The sequence below is a fragment of the Pleuronectes platessa genome, chromosome 22 (genome assembly GCF_947347685.1).
Source record: "Pleuronectes platessa chromosome 22, fPlePla1.1, whole genome shotgun sequence".
Lineage (NCBI taxonomy): Eukaryota > Metazoa > Chordata > Actinopteri > Pleuronectiformes > Pleuronectidae > Pleuronectes > Pleuronectes platessa.
This window is the reverse complement of record NC_070647.1, coordinates 5,658,195-5,680,709: the sequence shown is the minus strand read 5'-3', so window position 1 is coordinate 5,680,709 and position 22,515 is coordinate 5,658,195. Positions and strand designations below refer to the sequence as shown.

The 22,515-nt window shown below is 41.2% G+C and overlaps 5 protein-coding genes across 5 annotated transcripts; all 5 read right to left on the bottom strand.

Moving 5' to 3' along the window:
- Nucleotides 1–639: 639 nt before the first annotated feature.
- LOC128429013 (fish-egg lectin) lies at nt 640–2,061 on the bottom strand. The gene is made up of 5 exons (XM_053415299.1): nt 2,004–2,061; nt 1,646–1,882; nt 1,298–1,521; nt 1,080–1,207; nt 640–830 (listed from the first exon to the last, which is right to left on the bottom strand). Exons 1-5 carry the CDS (start codon nt 2,056–2,058, stop codon nt 689–691), a joined length of 786 nt encoding a protein of 261 aa, XP_053271274.1. The 5' UTR covers nt 2,059–2,061; the 3' UTR covers nt 640–688.
- Nucleotides 2,062–5,305: 3,244 nt separating this feature from the next.
- LOC128429011 (fish-egg lectin) lies at nt 5,306–7,516 on the bottom strand. Its single transcript, XM_053415298.1, has 5 exons — nt 7,356–7,516; nt 7,019–7,255; nt 6,632–6,855; nt 6,414–6,541; nt 5,306–6,039 (listed from the first exon to the last, which is right to left on the bottom strand). The coding sequence occupies exons 1-5, from the start codon at nt 7,408–7,410 to the stop codon at nt 5,898–5,900; spliced, it is 786 nt and encodes a 261-aa protein (XP_053271273.1). The 5' UTR covers nt 7,411–7,516; the 3' UTR covers nt 5,306–5,897.
- A 2,781-nt stretch (nt 7,517–10,297) lies between these two features.
- Nucleotides 10,298–11,900, bottom strand: LOC128429165 (fish-egg lectin-like). Its single transcript, XM_053415449.1, has 5 exons — nt 11,762–11,900; nt 11,426–11,662; nt 11,038–11,261; nt 10,820–10,947; nt 10,298–10,463 (listed from the first exon to the last, which is right to left on the bottom strand). Exons 1-5 carry the CDS (start codon nt 11,814–11,816, stop codon nt 10,298–10,300), a joined length of 810 nt encoding a protein of 269 aa, XP_053271424.1. The 5' UTR covers nt 11,817–11,900.
- Nucleotides 11,901–13,576: 1,676 nt separating this feature from the next.
- LOC128429016 (fish-egg lectin) lies at nt 13,577–15,596 on the bottom strand. Its single transcript, XM_053415302.1, has 5 exons — nt 15,421–15,596; nt 15,088–15,324; nt 14,699–14,922; nt 14,478–14,605; nt 13,577–14,041 (listed from the first exon to the last, which is right to left on the bottom strand). Exons 1-5 carry the CDS (start codon nt 15,542–15,544, stop codon nt 13,900–13,902), a joined length of 855 nt encoding a protein of 284 aa, XP_053271277.1. The 5' UTR covers nt 15,545–15,596; the 3' UTR covers nt 13,577–13,899.
- A 2,571-nt stretch (nt 15,597–18,167) lies between these two features.
- Nucleotides 18,168–19,425, bottom strand: LOC128429164 (fish-egg lectin). Its single transcript, XM_053415448.1, has 4 exons — nt 19,227–19,425; nt 18,819–19,042; nt 18,593–18,720; nt 18,168–18,309 (listed from the first exon to the last, which is right to left on the bottom strand). Exons 1-4 carry the CDS (start codon nt 19,423–19,425, stop codon nt 18,168–18,170), a joined length of 693 nt encoding a protein of 230 aa, XP_053271423.1.
- Between the last annotated feature and the right edge of the window lie 3,090 nt (nt 19,426–22,515).

The following is a 22,515-nucleotide window of genomic DNA, read 5'->3' as shown; positions in this document are numbered from 1 at the left end:
TCCTGCTCAATCCGACACCTGTGATGCTTAATACATTCTATATTAGACTAATCTAGTTTTACAATGTCCTTTTCAGTTTCAATCGGTTTACCTGCCTGGCATCCCTCAAATTGATCTTTTTCATAGTTGCAGTAATCGCTACTATTCTATAGTAGTAATAGTAATAGTTCTTTCAATTCCTGGAATTGAGAGATTACTTGAAGGAATATTCCAAACACACAGAAGCAAAATAAAAACACGAACCAAAAGTGCTTTTTCCTTCACAATCACAACAGCACAAATATTATGACGAAGCATGACAAAAGGTCAGATTCAATTGTTTCCTATATCATTTATTGACAAAGAAGGAATTACACCAACTGGCAGGAAGAAGCTAAACATGCTGGGGATTCTTCAGAAATGATTCATTTAGCGTAACGTTGAACCTTTTGTCTAATGACAGTTACAGTCTTTATCTTTAAGTGCTTTAAAATGCCGATCAGACATTTTGTACATTAATACAGAAACATTTAGGAGAGAATCACAACATACTAACCAGAGGAGGTAAAGAAAAACTTACACAAAAGATTCCACCTTAAGGATTTTTTATTTATGCTAATCATTAAAGAATTGTGTGCACTGAATAATCTGAAGACAGGATAGAATTTTCCAGATCGGTGCACATTAAACATCTGCCACACTCATGACATTAGCGTGTGCATCTCATGAGCAAACCAGAGGTGGTGACGACCCAAAGCTGGCGCAGGTCGTAGCTCACGTGTTTGACGGGCATGCACATGGAGACGTAAACCCAACCTGTGCCTTCTCTGCGAGAACTGCTGATGCCAATTCTGATGAGAGGGAAGTCATACACGTGTGTTTAAGAATCGACATGAACTGACAATGAAAGATTGAGGTCGACTTCAGATTTTTATGTTTTGCTCTTTCGATGCCAGATGTAATTCCATTAAAGACAGAGACGTGGAGAATACTGCGCCCTTGTGTTTCTTGTTCTTAAATTACACGTACTGCAATGATGTGTGCACAGTCAAACACACATTTGTATGTAACATTTGAGACTTTGAGGACCGCTGACTTACCTTTGGTAGACCTGGCCCTTTGTAGTGACTCCATACACGCTTCCGTCTGTCCCCACTTCAATCATTTTCATTGATACCCCTGACACGTACAACCAGCCACTGGTCCTGCAGGTGGTTGGTGACATTGTCTGTCATAAGAAGAACACATGCATGGTGATGTTGCCATGATCTGTGAGTGAGTACAGTAAAGGAAAATATGAGATGCTACAGCGACTCACCCTGGTGACATAAACACGGGAACTTGAGTCAACTCCCCAGCATCCGTACAGTGGGCCACAGCTGATGTACTTCAGGGCTTTTGAAAGGTAAGACCAGCTGACACTGCCCACTCCAGTGTATGGCAAAGCATAAGCCTCTCTCAGACAGTAGGCGAGATAGTTGGAGGGCCTTCCCCCGACGACCTGCCCATCACCACCAGCATCTACCTGCTGCATGGTCAGACCTGAAGACCAACACATTAGGGTTATTATATTGCCATTACAGCACTATAATACATAGGTACAAGTTAATTAAGCCGTAAACAAACAACATGATGATCATGCAAACACAATAATATTCATAGTTACCATTGACTAGATTAAAGTTTCCAGCGACCAATTTGTGGACCCTGCTTAAGGCGTCAGTCCCCCAGGTTCCTGAAGGTCCCACTGAGACATGAGAGAGAGAGACTGTGCCCAGTCTGTACCAGTAGCGTCCACTCAGGAAAAAGGCCCGTTTGTGAATGTCGGTTGCAACCACCTTTCCCATTCCGGCGTCAACCTGTTTGGCGTTGTACAGCCGCGGAGCCTCGGTGCAGTTCCATGCTGTGAAGACAGAGTTCGGAACCATTATTTTTTGTCCAATGGGAGAAAGATCCAATGAATATCGCCATGAACAGTTTCAACAAACGATTAGGAAACGAGCAAGATCTGAATCTTGACTTACCATGACTGACTGCCAGGCAACTAACCAGCAGGAATAAGGCCGCAACAGCGTTCATGTTGTCTCTGTGCTCTGCAGTGCAACTCTGGATCAACTTCTCGCTTCTCCCTGTGGAGCTGTGTCGTCCTACCACCCACCTGTTTAGAGTAGCGTATATATATACACTCTAAACCTATTCTAAATTCCATCCAAAACAGGTTTTCCAGGAAGCAATCTAAACATTAACCAGTATGTTTGTATTTAAACGGTGTGACATCTTTGGAAGAAATGCTGCTGAGGGACATTTTGGTAGTTGCTCTAGACTTGTTTTCACTGTTTTCAGACCTTGACTTTCAACAAAACAGGGAATGTTGTTACAATTCGCCACAGTCTAGTCACACGTGACAACCCAAGAACTCTCTTTTCGGATGAATGCTGTGCTGCAGTTTTTAAACTGGCTGCGGATACATAAAAGGAGCGAGTGATCCACCAAAGTATGATTTGCTTTAAAAAACATATATGAATTTTGATTATGAAGTCATAGATATGCAAACAAGTAGTGTTTGTTTTTGTCACACATTCACTTGCAGTGGATTCCCTGAATAAATTTGTCGTTGATTTCAATTTTTTTCATAAGGAAATATGTGTTTAAATGGGGGAACCCAAATGCATGGAGAGCTTTGTTGTGTGGTGAGCTCCTCAGGAAGAGTCCAATAGATAGATATACAAAATAAAGGAGGCAATTCTGACGCTCAAGGAAAGAAAGAGCATTCAGAAGCTAAATTAAAGAGAAAAATTCCAAAATCTACCTCAATCACACATGGATGGAACATTACCTGTCAACTGTGTTGTAGTTCCTGACGCCCAAAATCTAGTTATTATTTTGCCACTTTAAAGGGGGGGAGAATATTCATTATTTTTAATCACTTTATGATGTCTGATATTAATTAAAAGTTTTTATATATAAATGTATAACTTTAACCCCAAAAGGGATTTAAACATTGAGGAAAAAATGTAAACGCACATTTTAGTGTGGCTAATATATGGAAACGATAAAGAAAGTGAAGATTGAAGATACTGTATATAGGCCTGGGAGATATCAGGAAATGACTTCATAGCTTATCATCATGACGGACAGGAGCAGGGGATTCAAATTAAAGGGAAGATACAGCTAAAACATGTAACTCTGTAAACTGTAAATCCACTTCTACTTTGGCTTTAAGTTGGAAAATCCAAAAAGTTGCTGCTCCCACATGGTGTGTGAGACGACCCCACTCCCCCTCTGAGAGCTGGGGACCTCAACAGCCATGGCCTTCAAGGATCTGGTGTTTGCATGACCAGCCTATCGGTGACCTGCCGTCAACAGGTATTTGTCATCTATAATCCTAATTTATTCGTTTCTGCCTTTCTACATTGTACACCTGTATTTTGTTTGAAATTCATTCTCTCTCCCCCTCCCCTTTGTTTTTCCCCTGCGGCCACTAGGAATGCTGTCATGCTCCTAACATTCATATTCCAGTAACACAGGAGACAGGTGTAAAGTTAGAGCCCGAGCAGGTTCTGCAGGCTGTTAAAGAAGTGAGAGGAGAAGATTTACTTTTATCGTCCCCACTCATCTCATACCGACATTTCTGTGAGAGGAAACAAAACGGCTTCAGAGGTACAAGTTGTTCTGTCACTTCTATTTTTCTGTTGTTTTCAGACTGGCCTCCACTAAATGATGATGTTTTGCAGCAATCCAGGCCAAGCTTGACTATCTGACATGTGCGATGCATGCAGTTACAGTGCAATGTCCTGTTAGAACTGGACGTGGGTCAGTCTGTGGTGTGGATACACAACTAAAGTCATACTTGCCCATGAAAGCTACAAAGTTCATGTGTTGCTCATACTCTGGCTACGGTGGTCCAGTTGGTCGAGGATGATTATCAGTGAGAAAAGTCTAGCTAACCTGTTAAAGCAATTAACTTGGACAAAATTAAAAGTGATTTGAGTGTTTAAAGATGTTGAAAATTGTAATTGTACATTGTGATCCCCCACTTAATGGACAGCTAATTAAAAATATACAATTAAAAAGGAGTTGCAGATATCAAGTTTGCATTTGATATAAAATGACGTCAATGTGACCATCCAGCTTTTCAGTTTCCACTGGACTGCTGCGGTTTATAGTGATTTAGCTAAATCAATAAAAAAGAATCTCAGTAGTGATATTTGAAATAATGCTTCTTTTATTTCATACAAATCCCAAAAAGCGAATCTTCTTATTTTCTCTAGAGTTCAATCCCAGTTTGACAGTTGAGGTGGTCTGGGCATCTCAGCAGGAGGCCCCCTGGGTGCCCTCTATCGGAAGTTTCCCAGACAAACCCAACTGGGAGGAGAACCTGGGGTAGACCCAGAATTTGACGGAGGAATTAAATGTCCCATGTGAAGTGATTAATCTGTTGTGAGGAATGTGTGCTGTACTCTGTTCCATGTTTGCGACTGTATTTTATTTTACTTATGTATATATATATATATTTATTATTTTTTTTTGTTTTAATTTAGTTTAAACTAAAGTATTTTCATTGTAAGTTTTTGTCCTTCTTGAATTTATGTTTTAATCATAATTTAACAATTTTTGTGATATTTGTATGATTTACTGTCATTCTATACTGCCATACGTTCAGGTTGGGGAAGGTTCTTGTATGTATTTTTAAATTGATGTAAATGAATGAAACCAATAAATATATGTTTTTAAAAAAAAAAGATTAAGACAAAGATAAAGTAACACTTTAAGATTTCTCCAAATCTTAACTTCTACCTCTAAGTTGTCTGACGTGTCTCTCCCTGAAAATTAAATAATAAAAAAAAGAAACGTCTTGAGAATGCAGTGCGTGGAGGCTGGGTGAAGATCCCCACCCATACAACATACCAGTTAGGTTGCTAAAGCTCAGTTATCTAGATTGTTGCAAACACTTTTAAATAGAAATGTCGTATGAAGTCGAGGCCCCTCCTCGCCTGGAGAGTTTCCCAAAAAGGCCAAGGCCACGGCCGTTTGAACTGCCAACACAGGCGGTTAACCAGGTTGGCTCCACAGTAGGTTAAAGGTGCAGTTGAGCTGTGACCTTACTACTGGATCTAAGTTTACTGGTTAAAATCATTGGTTGGTGACAGTCAAAAAAAGCTCGTTCTTGACATGTGGAGGAACTGGAATAGTAAATCAGCAGCTCCTGACAACCCTCGTGGTGTTTTGCATACACAGGTATTCTGAGATTGTAACGCAGATTGTGTGTTTTTCCTCGACTCACTGGCCGCTGTGTGTTTTGCATGTAACAGACAGACACATTCAGTAATTGTTCTGCTTTGAAACTTTTTATTTGATTTTGCAATTTGAACGTAGAGTTGAAGAAATATTTAAACCACACAGACCCTAAAAGAGAGCTTTTCAGCAAAGTTACAGTTCTTTGGTACATTTTGTTTGGGGGATCCAACAAGATCCAACAATATACAGTTACATTTTTCTTTCTTTAAAATACCAAATTCACTAGAGCACAACTATTTAATTGCAGGGCAAATATCTGATGTAATGGGAAGAGGTTCAACATGATGGGGATTCTTCAGAAAAAAAACACAATGCAACCTTAAGATTCATATGCACATTTGTTTGTCTGGCAATTCAATTGGTTTAGTTTCTCAAATAACATTTTGCCTGATGCAATTTACATTACATACTTGTTTTTGTCACTTTTGAAATGTGCTCCTAACCTAAACATTTTTTTTTAATGTTGATAATAGATTTTCTGTATTTCTTGCTGAAATAAGCAGAGGAGAAGAATGAGAGAAAAAAATCCAATCATCTGAAGAAAAGAAAGACATGTTAACGGATGACAGCCGAGACAAAAGGAGATCGGTGCTCATTCATCATCTGCCACACTCAGGACATTAGTGGATGCATGTCATGACCACGCGAGAGGTGGTGACGACCCAGAGCTTGCGCAGGTCATAGGACACGCTCTGGGCGGTCAGGCAAATCGGGACTGCAGTCCAACCTGTGCCTTGGGGGCGACTTGCGTTGATGCCAACTCTGATGAGAGGAAAGTCAAAACATGTGTTTTAATGAATAGACATGAACTGAGTGCTGTGATTTTCACTCTTCCTATCTAAGGTACAAGTGTTGCATGAGGAACGCTGCACTTTGCTGTTTGTAAGCTTGACACTAAGTGAAGGAGATCACTCAAGTGTCGGACGAAATCTTTACAGTATCGAAAGACAATTGTCAATTGCACCACTGTAATTATATGTTGACTTCTGATTGTCATTTTTTCAGACAGAGACATGTTTAGAATACTGTGCTCTTGTGTTTCTTGTTCTTAAATTACACGTATACTGCAATGATGTGTGCACAGTCAAACAGACATTTGTATGTAATATATAAGACTCTGAGGAGCGCTGACTTACCTTTGGTAGACCTTGCCCGCTGTACTCACTCCAAAAACGTTTCCGTCTGTCCCCACTTCAACCACTTTCATCGCAATCCCTGACACGTACAACCAGCCACTGGTCCTGCAGGTGGTTGGTGTCATTGTCTGTCATAAGAAGAACACATACATGGTGATGTTGCCATGATCTGTGAGTGAGTACAGTAAATGACAATATGAGATGCTACAGCGACTCACCCTAGTGAGAAAAACACGGGAACTTGTGTCAACTCCCCAGCATCCGTACAGTGGGCCACAGCTGATGTACTTCAGGGCTCTTGAAAGGTAAGACCAGCCGATACCGCCCACTCCACTGTACGGCATGGCATATTGCCCTCTCAGACAGTAGGCGAGATAGTTGGAGGGCCTTGACCCGACGAGCTGCCCAGCACCACCAGCATCTACCTGCTGCATGGTCAGACCTGAAGACCAACACATGGGTTATTATATTACCATTACAGTACTATAATACAAATATACAATATAACTATATAATATAAATGTGGAGAATGCCGTAGCGACAATGCATTAAACCGTAAACAAACAACATGATGGTCATACAAACACAATAGTATTAATAGTTACCAGCGGCTCGTTTGAAGTTTCCAGCGACCAATTTGTGGACATAGTTTGAGGCGTCAGTCCCCCACGTTCCTGCAGGTCCCACTGTGACATGCCTGAGTGCAGTTGTGCCCAGTCTGTACCAGGACCGTCCGCTCAGGAAAAAGGCCCGCCTGTAAGCGTCTGTTGCAACCACCATTCCCATTCCAGCGTCAACCTGTAAGGCGTAGGACAGCCGAGGAGCCTCGCTGCATCTCCATGCTGTGAAGACAAAATCATGATTTATCTGAAGGTAGAAAAATGGAATAAAACGACGATTCGACGATTAAGACTGAAAAGGAAAATGTGAATCTTGACTTACCATGACTGACAGCCAGGCAACCCAGCAGCAGCAAGAAGGCTGCGGCAGCTTTCATGTTGTCTCTGTGTTTGTGAGTCTGTCCTCTGCAGTGCAACAATGGCTCTCTTCTCTGTGGAGTTGCTGTCCTTCAACCTCTCAGTTGTGTGTGCCTTATATACTTTATCTGGACTGATACTAAAAATCCCCAAAACTGGTTCTGCAGGCTGTTCGGGGAACAAGGAGGAAATGTTTTATTTTGGAACGTTTACAAGTATGCTTTCATTCATTTCAAATGTTTAGCTAGTTTAACTTGATCAACACAAAACCAGGAATGTCATTACATGTCGTGTCACTCGAGTCATCAGGCGATCATCAAACAATAATGATATGCCATCTTTTCTCAAAAATGTAGATGTGCAGTTGTTGGAAAGGGTGTGGATACACAAGACGAGCCACACACACAAGAGGCCACTTGCAATTGTAAAAATCTCGGATGCAAATACGCGCAAAATAGGGAGCTACACGTTGTAAAAAAATGATTGCAATATCATATGTCTATTTCCAGATCTAGAAAATAACAGCGGTGCTTTTGTGGATTTATCCACAAATTACACAAGTCTCTGCCATTCCTCTTTCTCCTCTTTATGTTGACTTATCTTGCCCTCTTGTGCACTGGCAGATATTTACTGGCACCCGCGTTGCCTTTACTGATGACACATTTGTGAAACATCTAGTTGAGCACTTCATTACTTTCTTACATCCGCTTGCACAAAGTTCACTGGGGTCCTTATACTTGTTGTTTCGGTGCAGTGAAGAATTATTGGATACCTTTTCTTCACAGGTTATTGACAGTTCTAGTAAAGAAGCAACACACACAAAAAAAAAAATGGGCATAAATTATACGCACATTCGATTTAGTTTTCCTAAAGAAGTAGTGTAAAAGTTTAAAACATTAGGAAGCCCAATCCATGAAGACTTAATTTATCTACAAAGTGATACAGAAAAATGCACCATGGTAGCCGTTTCACATGCAAGAGAATATAATGCACCTAAAATCAAATTGTTGGGGTAAGTTTGAAATATTATAGAAACATATCTTCATGGTCATCCAAAACAACCAATATATTTGTGTATGAGTTTTATTGTAACCAAGCATTCTGTGTCATATATGTACACATCTGACATCTGCAACCGTGGAAATGACTTGAAAATCGGAAGACAAGTGAACAATGGGGATTTACCTCCTCTCTTACATGAGCTGTAGGAGGCGCAGCTGTGCGTACCAAGGTGGCCCGGGTTAGTTTCGAGATTCAACTGTGATATAAAACACACAGTGATTCAGGTTAATCTGTTTATACTGAGGGTTAAAGCAACATGTCAGACACACCCTTTGCTTTTAGTTAACTCTTGAGCTGCCACTTATAAATGAACATTTGTACATTTGCACATTTGTACATTTGCACTAAACTTATTCCTACTCTATTATCCCACCTATAGTGTATTCCTATTTTTTTATATTATCTTGCTCTCCATGTATTCATCATTCTTATATCATACCTTACCTCTTACAGTAATACTGTTCATATTCCATTTATATTTCCATTTATATTCCATGTATATTTCTAACTGTACTTTATATTTATTAACATATTCCATCTCTGCCAACTGCCTTTTTTTTTTTTTTGCACTTCTGGTTAGATGCTAAACCGCATTTCGTTGTATATGTACTTGTACTGTGCAATGACAATAGAGTTCAATCTATCTATCTATCTATCTATCTATCTATCTATCTAATGGAAGTGCGTAAACACTGAGATTGCATCGCTCTGAGAGAGAGAGAGAGAGAGAGAGAGAGAGAGAGTGAACCTGCTTATAATGCTTGCAAAATGAACATTTGATCTTTATCCTTAAATATTAAAACACATTTGTCAACGTTTGGTTAGGTAGAGCCTAACATGCATTCCAGAAAGGTGTGTAAACATGGTTGAGTGTGTTCTCACCACACGTAGGACAGCTGATGTGTTAACAGTATCTAGGCAGGAATTTTCTTCAGCTTGGCGTTGTTAAAATCTTCTGGCGGATTATTCATTTACACAGCTCTCACTTTATTAAATAACTGTGGATATTGCACTGATCGTCGTTGTTTTATATTATTACAAATAGTACGGGCAGTTACAGAAGATTCAGTAACGGTTCTATCATCAAACCTATTTTAGTTCTTGATTTGAACATTAAGTTGAGGGAATGTTTAAACCACACTGAATCCAGAAGAAAAAAGGTTTGCGTGGAAGCTACACGTCTACAGAACATCTCTGGTTCGTCTCTGGTTCGACTCCACGGAGAGACAACAAAAGACGAACCTGGATTGATCTGTCCAAAAATCCAAGAGTCTCCCTACCCTGTCTAGTGCCCCTGAGCAAGGCACCTTACTCCCCCAACATCTGCTCCCCGAGCGCCTGTACGCGGCTGCTCACTGCTCTGTGTGTACTGCACAAGATGGGTCAAAAGCAGAGATTAAATTTCCCTACCTGCATGAGTGTGCCTTTGCATGACTGTGCATGTGTTTGGGATGAATAAATGCATCTTAATCTTAATCTTAATCTTAAATTTGGAATAGCCAACAGTGCTTAATTTATTTAAGACCTCATTCACGACAGCAATAATATTTGGACACAACGTCAGATGAAATTGCTTCAATTATCATTTATTAAGATAGAAGAAAGTACAGGAAAAGGTTATCAATGCTGGGAATAATCCATTCAATACACATGTTACTGTCATTTAAATGCTTATCAGAGATTTTGTGCAGTGATGCTGAATCATTTAAGAAAGAACCACAATATATTTAAGAAAAATTTGTATTTACACCACAGATTTTGTATATTTCAGAAAAAGAATCAAATCATCTGAAGAAAAGAAAAACATGTAAACGGATGACAGCCGAGACACACAGAGATCGCTGCTCATTTAATAACTGCCAAACTCTTGACATTAGTGCATGTCATGAGAATGTGAGAGGTGGTGACGACCCAGAGCTGGCGCAGGTCATAGGACACGTGCTGGACGTCCATGCACGTCTGGACTAAACGCCAAGCTGTGCCTTGTGGGCGACGTGCGGCGATGCCAACTCTGATGAGAGGAAAGTCAAACACATGTTTTTATGAATAGATATGAACTGAGTGCTGTGATTTTCACTCTTCATATCTAAGGTACAAGTGTTGCATGAGACTAAGTGAAGGAGATGACGAAATCTTTACAGTATTGAAAGACAATTGTCAATAACACCACTGTTATTATATGTTGACTTCTGGTTTTAATTTTTTGCTCTTTTGATGCCAGATGTAATTCCATTAAAGACAGAGACATGTTTAGAATACTGTGCTCTTGTGTTTCTTGTTCTTAAATTACACGTACTGCAATGATGTGTGCACATTCAAACAGACATTTGTATGTAATATATAAGACTTTGAGAAGCGCTGACTTACCTTTGGTAGACCTTGCCCTTTGTACTCACTGCAAAAATGCTTCCGTCTGTCCCCACTTCAACCATTTTCATTGTTATCCCTTTCACGTAGATCCAGCCACTTGTGCCGCAGGAGGTTGGTGACATCGTCTGTCAGAAGAAGAACACATGCATGGTGATGTTGCCATGATCTGTGAGTGAGTACAGTAAATGGCAATATGAGATGCTACAGCGACTCACCCTAGTGAGAAAAACATTGGACTTTATGTCAACGCCCCAGCATCCGTACAGTGGGCCACAGCTGATGTACTTCAGGGCTCTTGAAAGGGTAGACCAGCCGATACCGCCCACTCCATAGTACTGCACAGCAGAAGTCTTTCTCAGACAGTAGGCGAGATTGGTGGAGGGCCTTGACCCGACAAGCTGCCCACCACCACCAGCATCTACCTGCTGCATGGTCAGACCTGAAGACCAACACATAGGTTATTATATTACCATTAGAGTACAATAATACAAATATACAAAATATCTTTATAATATAAATGTGGAGAATGCCGTAGATACCATAGATTATACAGTAAACAAACAACATGATGATCATACAAACACAATAATATTTAATAGTTACCAGTGGCTCGTTTAAAGTTTCCAGCGACCAATTTGTGGACCCTGTTTGCGGCGTCAGTCCCCCACGTTCCTGCAGGTCCCACTGAGACATGCTTGAGTGCAGTTGTGCCCAGTCTGTACCAGGACCGTCCGCTCAGGAAATAGGCCCGCTTGTAAGCGTCTGTTGCAACCACCATTCCCATTCCAGCGTCAATCTGTAAGGCTTTTGACAGCTGTGGAGCCCCGCTGCATCTCCATGCTGTGAAGACAAAATCATGATTTATCTGAAGGTAGAAAAATGGAATAAAACGACGATTCAACGATTAAGACTGAAAGGAAATTGTGAATCTTGACTTACCATGACTGACAGCCAGGCAACCCAGCACCAGCAAGAAGGCTGCGGCAGCTTTCATGTTATCTCTGTGTTTGTGAGTCTGTCCTCTGCAGTGCAACAATGGATGGACCGCTCTCTTCTCTGTGGAGCTGCTGTCCTTCCACTGATCATTGTGTGCCTTATATACTTTATCTGGACTGATACTAAAAATCCCCAAAACTGGATCTGCAGGCTGTTCAGGGAATGTGTGGATTCATACATAAGTGTCTGCCATGCCTCTTTTTCCTCTATTCTCCTTCCTTTATATCCTTTATATTGACTCATCTTTCTTTTCTTTCCCTCTCATGCACTGGCAAATATATCCTGGCACTCCGCTCTACTCGTCTCCTCCTCCTTTCCGGCAGTCCCAAGCTCCTCTCTCCGAGTTGCCTTTACTGATGACAACTTTGTGAAACATCTAGATGAGCATTTCTTATATCAACTCGAACAAAAGTTCACTGGGGTCCTTAAACTTGTTGTTTTGGTGAAGTGAACAAATATTGGATATCTTTTCTTCAAAGGTTATTGACAGTTCTAGTAGAGAATCAACACACAAAAATCCCAAAATGGGCGAGGTGGAGCCTTACATGCATTCCATAAAGGTGTGTAAATAGGGTTGCCAACTCCCTGAAAAATAAATAAGGGACACCTCATTGGCAGGGCCGGCCGACCCGATTGCCTTCACCCTTCCTGGCGTGGTGAATTTTTTTAGCCCCTTTTTTTGTGAGTGAAAAGATTTTATAACTATTTGACCCTGAGGTGTTTGCTTTTCCCATTGCTCCCAGTATTTTTGCATCCTTTTCTGCTTTTTTCTCAGAGGAGTACGAGTCGTATTGCTGCTCGAAGCTGTACCGCCCCGTAAAGCAGAGTCGGCGTCTGTGTCACTGTCAGCATGCTGCTTTTTTTGTCTTCCACTATCTTCTCTTTATACTTACTTATCTTCCACTATCTTCTCCGGGAACAACTGTACCTCCTCGACCAATGGGATGAGCGTATTCTGTATCGTCATACTCGTGTGTGAATATGCTGTCAGCTCATTGATCCCAGTGCAGGATATTGCCTGGGAACAAGTTTACCATACATTTTCATATAAAGCGCCCTGTTATTCATTTTCCATTGGCATTTTACTGACCATTTTTTAAATCTCAAAGTGCGTCCCTTTTCAGCTTAATACGGGACGGGTGCTTTTGTTTCTAAGTACGGGAGGCCTCCGTTTTTCAAGGGACGGTTGGCAACCCTATGTGTAAATATGGTTGAGTGTGTTCCCATCACACGTAGGACAGCTGATGTGTTAATAGTATCTCGGCACGACTTTTCTTCCGCTTGGCGTTGTTAAAATCTTCTGGCAGATTATTCATATACACAGCTGTCACTATATCAAATAACTGTGGATATTGCACTGATCATCGTTGTTTTATTTCTTGCTTTGAATTGTGTTTTGACATGCTCTATGTGCCTTAGAATTGAAGAAGTGTTTAAAAGTACAGACTGGCTACACAAATAGTACGGCAAGACACAGAACATTCAGTAACGGTTCTACCATTAAAAAAACTATTTTAGTTTTTGATTTGAACATTGAGTTGAGGGAATGTTTAAACCACACTGAACCCAGTAGAAAAAAGGTTTAAGGGGAAGTTACACGTCTTCAGTAAATTTAGTTTGGAATAGCCAACAGTGCTTAACTTATTTAAGACCTCATTCACGACAGCACTAATATTTGGACACAACGTCAGGTGAAATTGCTTCAATTATCATTTATTAAGACACAAGAAAGTACAGGAAAAAGTTATCCATGCTGGGAATAATCCATTCAATACACATGTTACTGTCATTTAGTTGTTTGACGGTTCAATGAGATGTTATTCTTTTTAAACAACTTTGTTTCTCAGTAATTGACAGTCCCATTTAAATGCCTATCAGAGATGCTGAATCATTTAAGAAACAACCACAATATATTTAAGAATCAAGTACTTGCAGCAGTGGGTTTTCACTGATTCCCAAATAAACAGTAGTCTAATGAAGAGAGGATGAATGAAGTTACACCAAAGACAGGATAGAAGTTTCAAGGGATGAAAGCCAAATCAGAGATTGATGCCCATTAAAGATCTGCCACACTAATGACATTAGCGTGAGCACTTCATGATCAAACCAGAGGTGGTCACAATCCAAAGATTGCATAGGTCGTAGGACAGGTGTCTGACGGGCATGCACATTGGGACGTAAACCCAGCGTGTGCCTTGTCTGCGACCGTTGGTGATACCAGCTCTGTTGAGAGAAAAGTCATCCACAAATGTCTATGAATCGACATGAACTGACAACTGTAATTACAGGCAAAACTTCACAAATTCATTCTTTATATCTAAGGTACAAGCTACAAAATTGGATGAAGAATGCTGCATTTTACCACAACACCCTGCGGCTTTTAAGCTTGACACTGACTGAAGGAGGAGCCTTCAATTTGGGTTAAACTGTTCCTATCTTTGAAAGACAATGGCCAATTTCACCACTGTAAATTTATCAACATGTTGAATTCAGATTTTAATGTTGTGCACTTTTGTTCCAGATATAGTGCTGTTAAACACAGAGAAGTTTTTGGAATACTGAGCTTGTGTTGTTTATGTTATAGAAACTACAATGACGTGCACAAAGTCAAATATACGTTTGGAAGTCAAATATAAGACTGTGAGGACCACTGATTTACCTTTGGTAGACCCTGCCGGTTGTAGTCACGCCAAAAACGTTTCCGTCTGACGACACTTCAATCATTTTCATTCTTGGCCCTGGCACGGCTGTCCAGCCACTAGTGCGGCAGTTGGTTGGTGATATATTCTGTCAGAAGAAGCACACATACATGGCGATGTTGTCATGATCAATGAGTGGTAGAGACCAAAATGAGATTTCACTGACGCTTCAGTGACCAACCTTTGTGACCCAGATCCTGTGACGTTTGTCGACTCCCCAGCATCCCATCCTTGGGCCACAGCTGTAGTACATCATCTTTCTTGAGAGGGAAGTCCAGTTCAGGGTGTGTCGTCCACAGAAGCCTGAAGCTGTCTCCTCTTTCAGACAGTAGGCGTTATGTCTGCAAGATCCTACTCCAACAATCTGACCATCACCGCCGGCATCCACCTGGTGCATAGACAGACCTGAAGACGAGTCCAAGAAGAAGAAGTTCAATGCAAACATTGGGAATCTGTCCAAGAATAATTATGTACTGAATCACCACTACAATGCATACACAGTAAGAAAACCAAAATCAATGTCACACACACTGTATTTACTAATGTGAAATGAATAATAGTTCTAGTTACCTTTGGCAAGTTTGAAGTCTCCAGCCACATATTTGTACACCTTGTTGGCATGGCAGCTTCCCCACAATCCCCCAGCTCCCACTGTGACATGCTTCATGCCCAGTCTGCCCAGTCTGTAGAAGGCAAGTCCACTGAGGAAGTACGTCCGTTTGTACTTGTCTGCTACAACCACTTGTCCCATTCCAGCATCAATCTGCATGGCGCCATACAGCCGAGGACCCTCCCTGCAGTTCCATCCTGTGTGTGGAAACATTGTATTTCTTTTTAGCTTAAAAAAATCTCACTATACACATTACAACAACTATGACATTAAATCATCTGAAAGCAACTTACGGACAGGACCAGGACCAGGACGAGGACGAGGAAGAGGACGAGGACGAGGACGAGTAGTGCGAACAGGTCTAGTGCCCTGACTGACAGCCAGGCTACACAGCAGCAGCAAGAAGACAGCTTTCATGTTGTCTCTGAGTTTGTGAGACTCTGCAGCACTGAACTTCTATTTGATATCTCAGTGGAGCTCCTGTCCTACATCCCATCTGGTCTGTGTGGCTTATATACTCTTAACCAAGGCTTAATTACACTAAAATCTGGTTCGGCCCGAAACAAGTGTTGCATTTAAGACAATTATCTTGATAAGATCATTATGTCTTGATAAGAACATTGTGTCTTGATAACAAGACATTATGAAAGCCATAACGACAACATTATGTACGTTATGTACGGACTGGGACATGTCCGGTGAAGGCAAAGTCTCCCTGCATCATTTACAATTTATATTATATACATCAAATATTTTACCCTCAATCACTAACGTCAGGTGAAAATCACCCGAACACATATCTATTGAAAAAAAAACAGGGATGGGAGCAGGGAAACTAGCCTAACTTCTATGACATCAGTGAGCAGACTGAAGCTACCCAAGGACCCTCGCCACTCAGACAGCAGCAACAAAATGAAAATCCCATGACCACACTCGCGAGGGTGAAAATATTCCGACGTTAGTGTTCTAGGGTTAAGAAGTGTGTGTGTGTGAGTAAAATGTCAGTGAACTAATGACACGTGTCATTAATGGGAAATACACAGTATTAAGAGCAGAATGTTATGTACCTGTTGACCACACCTGCAGTTTAGATAGAACTAGTGCCGTGCCCGCTCTAATGGGCTGTTCTCTTGTCCTGAGGTAATACTCCGGACCTGGTAGTTGTACTTGTTCTTCTCCTCCTTTGTTTGGTTTATTAGCAGGTCACCAATATATTGACATAGGGAGTGGGTCTCGCTTCTCTGGTCATTGCCATGTTGCATCGCCATGTTTCTGTAGTGGTAGTGAACAGACAAACTACCGATTCCCTTTCGTGATTGAACATTGATGCAGCAGCTTACATTGACGGACAAAGAAGAACCACGTCCCTAAAAATAACATAGAAGTTGGCTGGGAAGTAGCTGCTACTCTTCCGTCAGCCAATGCACGGACAGCCATTGAGGAGCCACTAAAACCAGTGATCGACAATTCATCCGCACCCTGATCAATGTCGGGGAATCAAACCCAGGGAAATGCATATAATGGAACTTGCGGCCATTCGTTCATGAAAGCATCAGCTCCCAGTGGTGCCCAGATCATGCAGGGACAAGAAAAGTGGGCACTGCGCATTCTCCCCTGACACAAACAAGTCGACTGCCACGTGGCCGGAAAGTAACCACATCCAAGCCGCTACAGCTGGTGAAGTGTCGACTCTGCATTACTGGAACTTTTGGGCTTGGTGCGATAAAGGGAGGCGAATAATCAGGAGTGAGAACCTGGTTAGCTAGTTCCGGCAGGAAGCTAGCTCCGGTAGTGGCCACAGGCTCCTGGTGGCGCTAGCTTTCTTCGATTGCTAAATTAACGTTCTAGTTTACAAAATTATCTAAAAATTGTAATGTTTTTCCAAAATTCGGTATTAACAACAAAATATTATCTTTCATTCCTTTATTGATTCTCTTTCTTTTTGTATCCTGATGTTTTTTATTGGAGGTGCATATTTTTGAAATAGCCAGTGGGAGTCCTCCCTCAAGAAGATTGGAATGCACTATTTACCATTATCTCAATTCTTTAAAGGTTTTGTTGTCTTTCATTACAAAACTGAGAGACTCAAATCAAAGGATGCAATTGTTATGTTGAGTCTTGGTTACTTAGTTTATTAATTTATCTTTTACCTTAAATCTTGGTGTTAAGCTTCAAAATAATGGGTAAGCATTAAAGAAAACACCATTTATTGGACGACTTGCGGTTATTCGAAACAACAAGACATGTGTATGACAAGCCCACCCAGGCAAAGTGTTGAAACATGTTTACAAAAAAATTCACCATCCACATCAGAGTTGGTGCAGACACAAATATTATATTTATGATGAATGTGTAATAAAAACTTTTTTGCCAAAAGTCACACAGGCAGGGCAGAAGTGCAACAGATAACTAAAAGGAATTTTAACACCTGAGCCGGGATGATTTACACTTTGGATATTTTTTATCTCTCATAGAAAGCATTGTGTTTTGATCTCTTACTGTGAGGGCAATTGGCATCTAAGAAAATAACCTAGTCCTTTCCTATCAGTATTTACCATGATGTACAACGCAGGGTGAAAAGGAAATAACATGGTGGGAAATCAGTTTATATTTTATGGTCTGTGACGGTTAAAGTTTGTAAACATAGATTTTTCTTGATTCGGAAAACATTTGGAAGTGATTCTGCCACAAACTTTATTAAATTAGGTGATTTTGAACATTTACTTCAAGGAACCTTTAAACCACGGTGAAACCAAAAAGAAAGGTTTTCAGCAAAGTTACCCCTCTGATTATTATAGATGCAGCATCACAAAAGTCAGATGAAATCGCTTAAATTATCATTTATTGAGAATACTCGAGTAGAAAGTCCACCAATTTGCAGGAAGAAGTTAAAATGCATGAGACTATCCAGTCATTACAGTTACATATGAGATTCAACACTGAAGAAAAAACGCTAATAATTTATTAACTGTGTGCACTGAATGATTTAAAATAAAATGAGGAACTTTGAATGGATGAGAGCCAAGACAGACTGATGACATTAGCATGAGCACTTCATGATCAAACCAGAGGTGGTCACGATCCAAAGATTCTTCAGGTCGTAGGACAGGTGTCTGACGGACATGCACATTGGGACATAAACCCAGCGTGTGCCTTGTCTGCTATGGTTGGTGATGCCAATTCTGTTGAGAGAAAGGTCATACACAAGTGTTTATGAATCGACATGAACTGAGAGCTGTAATTACAGGCAACACTCACAATGTTTATAAGCTTTACACTGATTTCAATAGGAGCCATAAATCCTGGAAAGACTATGTTCAATTACACCTATGTAATGTATCAACATGCTGACTTCGGATTGTCTTTTCTTCGGATTCTGACTTTGCTGCTGTTGTTTTAGTTGTTTATGGTATAAATACTTGAATTTGGTTGTAATATATAAGACTATGAGGACCACTGATTTACCTTTGGTAGACCCTGCCAGTTGTAGTCACGCCAAAAACGTTTCCGTCTGACGACACTTCAATCATTTTCATTCTTGGCCCTGACACAGCTGTCCAGCCACTAGTGCGGCAGTTGGTTGGTGATATATTCTGTCAGAGGAAGCACACATACATGGGGATGTTGTGATGATCAATTGGTTAATGGATAGATACCAAATTGAGATTTCAGTGAGGCTTCAGTGACCAACCTTTGTGACCCAGATCCTGTAACTTTTGTCTACTCCCCAGCATCCCATCCTTGGGCCACAGCTGTAGTACATCATCTTTCTTGAGAGGGAAGTCCAGCTCAGGGTGTGTCGTCCATAGAAGCCCGAAGCTGTCTTCTCTTTCAGACAGTAGGCGTTATAGCTGCCGGATCCTACTCCAACAATCTGACCATCACCGCCGGCATCCACCTGGTGCATAGACAGACCTGAAGATGAGTCCAAGAGGAAGAAGTTCAATGCAAACATTGGGAACATTTTGTGTTTTTATTATATTGACCAAGTATAATAATGTACTGTATCACCGCTACAATGCATACACAGTAAGAAAACCAAAATCAATGTCACACACACTGTATTTACTTATGTGAAATGAATAATAGTTCTAGTTACCTTTGGCAAGTTTGAAGTCTCCAGCTACATATTTGTACACCTTGTTGGCTTGGCAAGTTCCCCACAATCCCCCAGCTCCCACTGTGACATGCTTCATGCCCAGTCTGCCCAGTCTGTAGACCGCAAGTCCACTGAGGAAGTACGTCCGTTTGTACTTGTCTGCTACAACCACTTTGCCCATTCCAGCATCAATCTGCATGGCGCCATTCAGCCGAGGACCCTCCCTGCAGGTCCATCCTGTGTGTGGAAACATTGTATTTCTGTTCAGACAAAAAAATCGTACTAAACACTGTTTCAACAACTGTGACATGAAATCATCTGACAGTGACTTACGGTCAGGACGAGGAGGATTGGTCGGACGAGGACGATTGGTAGGACGAGGACGATTGGTAGGACGAGTATAGGGACGAGTGGTAGGACGAGTGGTAGGACGAGTAGTAGGACGGATGGTAGGACGAGAGGTAGGACGAGTAGTAGGACGGATGGTAGGACGAGAGGTAGGACGAGTAGTAGGACGAGAGGTAGGACGAGTAGTAGGACGAGAGGTAGGACGAGTAGTAGGACGAGTGGTAGGACGAGTAGTAGGACGGATGGTAGGACGAGAGGTAGGACGAGTAGTAGGACGAGAGGTAGGACGAGTGGTATGACGAGTAGTAGGACGAGAGGTAGGACGAGTGGTACGACGAGTAGTAGGACGGATGGTAGGACGAGAGGTAGGACGAGTGGTAGGACGAGAGGTAGGACGAGTGGTACGACGAGTAGTAGGATGAGAGGTAGGACGAGTGGTACGACGAGTAGTAGGACGAGTGGTAGGACGAGTGGTAGGACGAGTGGTACGACGAGTAGTAGGACGGGTGGCAGGACGAGTTGTACGACGAGTAGTAGGACGAGAGGTAGGACGAGTGGTACGACGAGTAGTAGGACGAGAGGTAGGACGAGTGGTACGACGAGTAGTAGGACGGGTGGCAGGACGAGTTGTACGACGAGTGGTAGGACGAGGACCTCCAGGAGTAGTAAAACGAGTAGTAGCAGGAGTAGTAGTAGTAGCAGGAGTAGGAGTAGTAGTAGGAGTAGGAGTAGGAGTAGGAGTAGTAGCAGGAGTTGTAGTAGTAGCAGGAGTAGTAGTAGTAGTAGGAGGAGTAGGAGTAGTAGTAGTAGCAGGAGTAGTAGTAGTAGTAGGAGTAGGAGTAGTAGTAGGAGTAGTAGTAGTAGCAGGAGTAGTAGTAGTAGGAGTAGGAGTAGTAGTAGTAGCAGGAGTAGTAGTAGTAGGAGTAGGAGTAGTAGTAGTAGCAGGAGTAGTAGTAGTAGGAGTAGTAGTAGTAGCAGGAGTAGTAGTAGGAGTAGTAGCAGGAGTAGTAGTAGGAGTAGGAGTAGTAGTAGTAGCAGGAGTAGTAGTAGGAGTAGGAGTAGTAGTAGCAGTATCAACAAAATTGACAGCCAGGCTACAGAGCAGCAGCAACAAGGCTACGACAGCTCTCATGTTGTCTCCAAGTCCGTAAGCCTCTGCAGATTGAAATAATATCTCAGTGGAGCCGCTGTCTTACATCCCAACTGGTCTGGGTGGCTTATATACTCTCAACCAAGGCGTATCTACACCAAAACAGGTTCAGCAGGAAGTGTTTCATTTACAATAGTCATCCAGATAAAAAATAGTCATGGGAGATGACATTGTGAAAGCCCTTATGTTATGGAGGACAGTGTTTGGTTTCATGCAAATTAGAACAATGACTGGTCAGTTTTCTTTGCTTTCTTAAAATGTGGCAAAAGCAATTCGTACTTTCCAGGCTTAACCATAAATCTGTTTGGGTTATTTCCCAGCTCAAAACAATTCTACTTTCGAATGTAGGATATTATTTAACTGTTTATGGGTTTTTACATCAAATGTAATCTTCCATGGGCGGAAGCAAGCACAAAGCGAAATTGAATGCCATGGAATTGGAGGTGTTAGTGGAGGAGGCAAACAAACATGTCGTTGAGCTACAGCTAAGAAATATTAATACAACACAAAGAAAAGCGATATGGGAGAGTATCCGCAAGAAGGTAAGTGCTGTGGGTAAAACAAAAAGAACAGCCAATGAAATGAAGAGAAGATGGCCGGACATATAAAGCAGAACAAAAGGAGAAAAAAAAGGTCACAAGAAAACCAGGGACAGAAGAGGTAGAAGAGCGCACCGGGGGAGATGAACGCACTGGAGACAAGCACAGCTTGCGAAAAAGAACACCCCCAGATAAAAATGTAATGTTGGCAAAAAGAAGGAAATAGGAAGACAAAATGAAAGTCAATGTACATTTTATGTTGTTTAGTGGCTGTGAATGCTCAGTTTTGTTTGGCTGCATCCAATTGTGCCCAATGCTGTGCCGATTAGCACTTTCCTTTCAAACGTATTAAATATAGACCTAGTCATAATCCCAACAATTGTTTTCAGGCTTTGTAAATCACATTGGTGGGCTGAATTAACGTATTTGCATCTACTCCTCCCAATATTTTGCGCACTCAGGTAGAAACGCCAGATAATGCATATTCATTGAAGCAAACTTACTAAATGGACAGCACGTTTAATTCTTTATGCAGTCCTCAGTGCGCACCGTTAGTAGATCATCTTATATGTTTGCTGCGGGTGAAATATTAGTTTGCACACGTTTTTACCCGCATAAACCTTTGGCGCTTGCGGACACTTGGATGACACCATAGGAGCAGTATTGAGGCATGTTTGCAGGACAGAAGTGCAACAGATAACTGAAAGGATTTTTAACACCTGAGCCGCGATGATTTACTTTGTGGATTTTTTTTTATCTCTCATACAAAGCATTGTGTTTTAATCTCTTACTGTGAGTAAGGACATTTGACATCTATGGTTACCGTCCATGTTCAAGAGAAAACCCTCAGTTTTTCCTATCAGTTTTTACCATGGTACAAGGCAGGGTGAAAATAAAATTACATTTATAGAATTTTACATAAAATCGTCTGGATTATTTAAACATTATTGTGAAGTTGTGGTGAGGACATTGTCGAAGAACAAATCATGAAAGCCATTTCAAATAAACTTCATAATGGTATGAAGTCTGTTTTTTACATCATAGTCTGTGACGGTTGAAGTTTATTATAAAAAAATATATATCTTGATTAAGGAAACACTTGGAAGTGATTCTGCTATCAAACTTTATCAAATTTGCTGATTTTGAACATTTACATTTACTCTACAAGGAGCGTTAAAACCACACTGAAACCAAAAAGAAAGGTTTTTAGCAAGGTTACCCCTCTTAAGTACATTTTGTTTGGAAGAATCAA

Excerpts from the sequence above, each read along its gene's own strand:
- LOC128429013 (XM_053415299.1), bottom strand. The coding sequence starts at position 2,058 with ATGAACGCTGTTGCGGCCTTATTCCTGCTGGTTAGTTGCCTGGCAGTC. Across the intron at positions 1,883-2,003 it reads TTGCCTGGCAGTCAGTCATG|CATGGAACTGCACCGAGGCT; the intron begins GTAAGTCAAGAT and ends CTGTCTTCACAG. Across the intron at positions 1,522-1,645 it reads AAACTTTAATCTAGTCAATG|GTCTGACCATGCAGCAGGTA; the intron begins GTAACTATGAAT and ends GTTGGTCTTCAG.
- LOC128429011 (XM_053415298.1), bottom strand. The coding sequence starts at position 7,410 with ATGAAAGCTGCCGCAGCCTTCTTGCTGCTGCTGGGTTGCCTGGCTGTC. Across the intron at positions 7,256-7,355 it reads TTGCCTGGCTGTCAGTCATG|CATGGAGATGCAGCGAGGCT; the intron begins GTAAGTCAAGAT and ends TTGTCTTCACAG. Across the intron at positions 6,542-6,631 it reads CCCGTGTTTTTCTCACTAGG|ACAATGACACCAACCACCTG; the intron begins GTGAGTCGCTGT and ends TTCTTATGACAG.
- LOC128429165 (XM_053415449.1), bottom strand. The coding sequence starts at position 11,816 with ATGAAAGCTGCCGCAGCCTTCTTGCTGGTGCTGGGTTGCCTGGCTGTC. Across the intron at positions 11,262-11,425 it reads AAACTTTAAACGAGCCACTG|GTCTGACCATGCAGCAGGTA; the intron begins GTAACTATTAAA and ends GTTGGTCTTCAG. Across the intron at positions 10,948-11,037 it reads CCAATGTTTTTCTCACTAGG|ACGATGTCACCAACCTCCTG; the intron begins GTGAGTCGCTGT and ends TTCTTCTGACAG.
- LOC128429016 (XM_053415302.1), bottom strand. The coding sequence starts at position 15,544 with ATGAAAGCTGTCTTCTTGCTGCTGCTGTGTAGCCTGGCTGTCAGTCAG. Across the intron at positions 14,606-14,698 it reads ACAGGATCTGGGTCACAAAG|AATATATCACCAACCAACTG; the intron begins GTTGGTCACTGA and ends TTCTTCTGACAG. Across the intron at positions 14,042-14,477 it reads ACCGGCAGGGTCTACCAAAG|AGCTGGTATCACCAACGGTC; the intron begins GTAAATCAGTGG and ends TTCTCTCAACAG.
- LOC128429164 (XM_053415448.1), bottom strand. The coding sequence starts at position 19,425 with ATGCAGATTGATGCTGGAATGGGCAAAGTGGTTGTAGCAGACAAGTAC. Across the intron at positions 19,043-19,226 it reads AGACTTCAAACTTGCCAAAG|GTCTGTCTATGCACCAGGTG; the intron begins GTAACTAGAACT and ends ACTCATCTTCAG. Across the intron at positions 18,721-18,818 it reads ACAGGATCTGGGTCACAAAG|AATATATCACCAACCAACTG; the intron begins GTTGGTCACTGA and ends TTCCTCTGACAG.